This window comes from Thalia democratica, chromosome 7 (genome assembly GCF_965202585.1).
Source record: "Thalia democratica chromosome 7, ktThaDemo2.hap1.1, whole genome shotgun sequence".
Classification (NCBI taxonomy): domain Eukaryota; kingdom Metazoa; phylum Chordata; class Thaliacea; order Salpida; family Salpidae; genus Thalia; species Thalia democratica.
In genome coordinates this window covers 26,088,812-26,090,976 of record NC_139171.1, presented here as the reverse complement: position 1 = coordinate 26,090,976, position 2,165 = coordinate 26,088,812, and the positions used below count along the sequence as shown (strand labels likewise).

Below are 2,165 nucleotides of genomic sequence, written 5' to 3'. Positions count from 1 at the left end.
AAATGTTTGTTTTTATTAATTTTATTCAAGTTTCTAAAACTATAAACCATTTACCTTTGTATTAAAGTGTATAATATTTATTTTATAAGCTTTTCGAAAAGAGAAATCGCTTGTTTTTAACTTAATTCTACAACTTATACTTGTTTTACAAAACAAAAAATTATATATTAATTAATTAACTCACATTATTTACCATAAAAAGCCTTTAAAACCGTTTTAATCTTTTTTCAAACTAAGAACAACAAACAATTAAATTTTAATAGAAAATTAAAGATAAAAAACAAACTTTGTCATGCTTCTATTTAATATGCTTTTATTTAAACTAACAGTAAGTTTTAATTGAAAGACACAGGTGCAGCTTCCAAAAACTTTATTATTAACTCTAAATCAAATAAAAGAAACACCAGCTGATAGAATCATATACATAATTTTTTTAAAACTACGCATATTATAAATATCAAGTTAAAATATTTAGAGTTTAAATTAACATGTGCAACAAAAGTACTTTTAAACATATGTAATAGAATAACCCAAACTAGGTTTTAAATACGTATTTTCTAAGAGGGAACAAGAAAAAGACACATAAAAAGTAATATAACCGTAATAAATATGAAAAGTTTCGCTATCGAATCAAAATATTAAAAAAAAACGAGTAGATGAAATTTATGTCCAACATTTTACGAGTAAAGGTACAAATAAAATAATAATTAATCAAATCTAACCGTATAACAATATATATTTTTACATATACACCATACATAGCTATAGACTACATATAAAAATTGCTGTTTAAACTAAAACTTGGGTAGTTTCACACACGTGTAGCAATCAATATCTTTTGTAGCTCCAAACTCTTCTTCAGTCCATACATTTCGATCCAAATCATAAACAGCCACTTTTGCTGAATAACTCAAAAACACAAGCACTTTTCCGCCAACAGAAATAGCGTCTTCCACCCTGTAATCGTCCATGCGTAGCGTTTCCATTTTTTTAAGAACAGTAAACTTGTTACTAGAAACATCAAAAATTTCACAAGCATCTCTCCAGCCTCCAAAAACAAACAATTTTTTCTTTACAGCAACTAAAATGTGGTTGTTTCTAGCATGCACCATTTTGGGCATAGATGACCATGTGTTTTCAACACTGCAGTATGCCTCAACAGTGTTTAAGTTATATAAATGATCGTATACATCTACATTACCGCCTGAAACAACCACTTTGCCTAGAAATGCCACACAACCCGCCAAAATTCTTGCATCTTTCATTCTTTTTATAAGTTTTTCATTGCAGCTTGCTGTGTCGATTTCGAGACAAGTTCTGAGGGCTATCTCGTTTTTATAGTGGCCTCCTACAATATAAATTTTGTTCATAAAAGAACAAACACTGAAAGCATCACGGCTAGTGCATATAACTTTCACTTTAACCCAAGCATTTTCCACATGGGAATATTTGTGGAGATTTATTTCATTCATTCTTTTGCATTTAACTAATACGTAAAGTTCACACATGACATTAACAGACCAAAAGTACTTACACCCTGAAAGTTCAGGCAGTATTTCAAGATTGTCAAATTTTTCTGCATCAACTTTTGTTATAACAAAGCCGGAATTTGCACCATATTCCTCTTCTAACTGATTAATACCTCCGCAGACCATAACGTTAATTTGTTTCTGGCTGCAGTATCTCGTCTTATAACTCAACGTCGGTCTGTCTTGATAAAATTTCTCTTTGTTTTCAAGAATTTTCTTTGTCATTTCTAGACACTCTTCGTTGCTTTGGAACACAGTAGAGTTGCGCGTGTTGTAAGATCTGCATAAAAACTCCTTCAAAACTGAAATAGAAAGCAAGGGAAGACGGACTGTTAAAAGAAGATCCTTTGCAAACATACTTCTCCGATCATAGTAATGTTTCAACCAAGAATTAGCTACTTTCATGATTTCCAACTCCGAAGTAATATATAACTCAGAACTAGATAGAATTTTTTTTACTGAAGCATAATCTAGTTCTAAAAAGCTTTTTGACTGAACAACTTTCATAAAACAACGCTCAATGTACTTAAAGCAGTTGTCAGAAATATTAGGTAAGTAAAACGTTTTTGCAAAGAAATATGATGAAATTACATTTTGTGAACTGATGCATTTAATTATTCTGGCTTCTTCGTTTTC

General features: G+C 30.2%; 1 protein-coding gene across 1 annotated transcript; it reads right to left on the bottom strand.

Annotated features, from left to right (window-relative positions):
* Positions 1 to 794: 794 nt before the first annotated feature.
* On the bottom strand, positions 795 to 1,934 carry LOC145841210 (kelch-like protein 7). Its single transcript, XM_082948577.1, has one exon. It carries the CDS (start codon positions 1,932 to 1,934, stop codon positions 795 to 797), a length of 1,140 nt encoding a protein of 379 aa, XP_082804703.1.
* Between the last annotated feature and the right edge of the window lie 231 nt (positions 1,935 to 2,165).

What these genes read in the sequence shown, in the direction of transcription:
- LOC145841210 (XM_082948577.1), bottom strand. Translation starts at nt 1,934, where the DNA reads ATGAAAGTAGCTAATTCTTGGTTGAAACATTACTATGATCGGAGAAGT.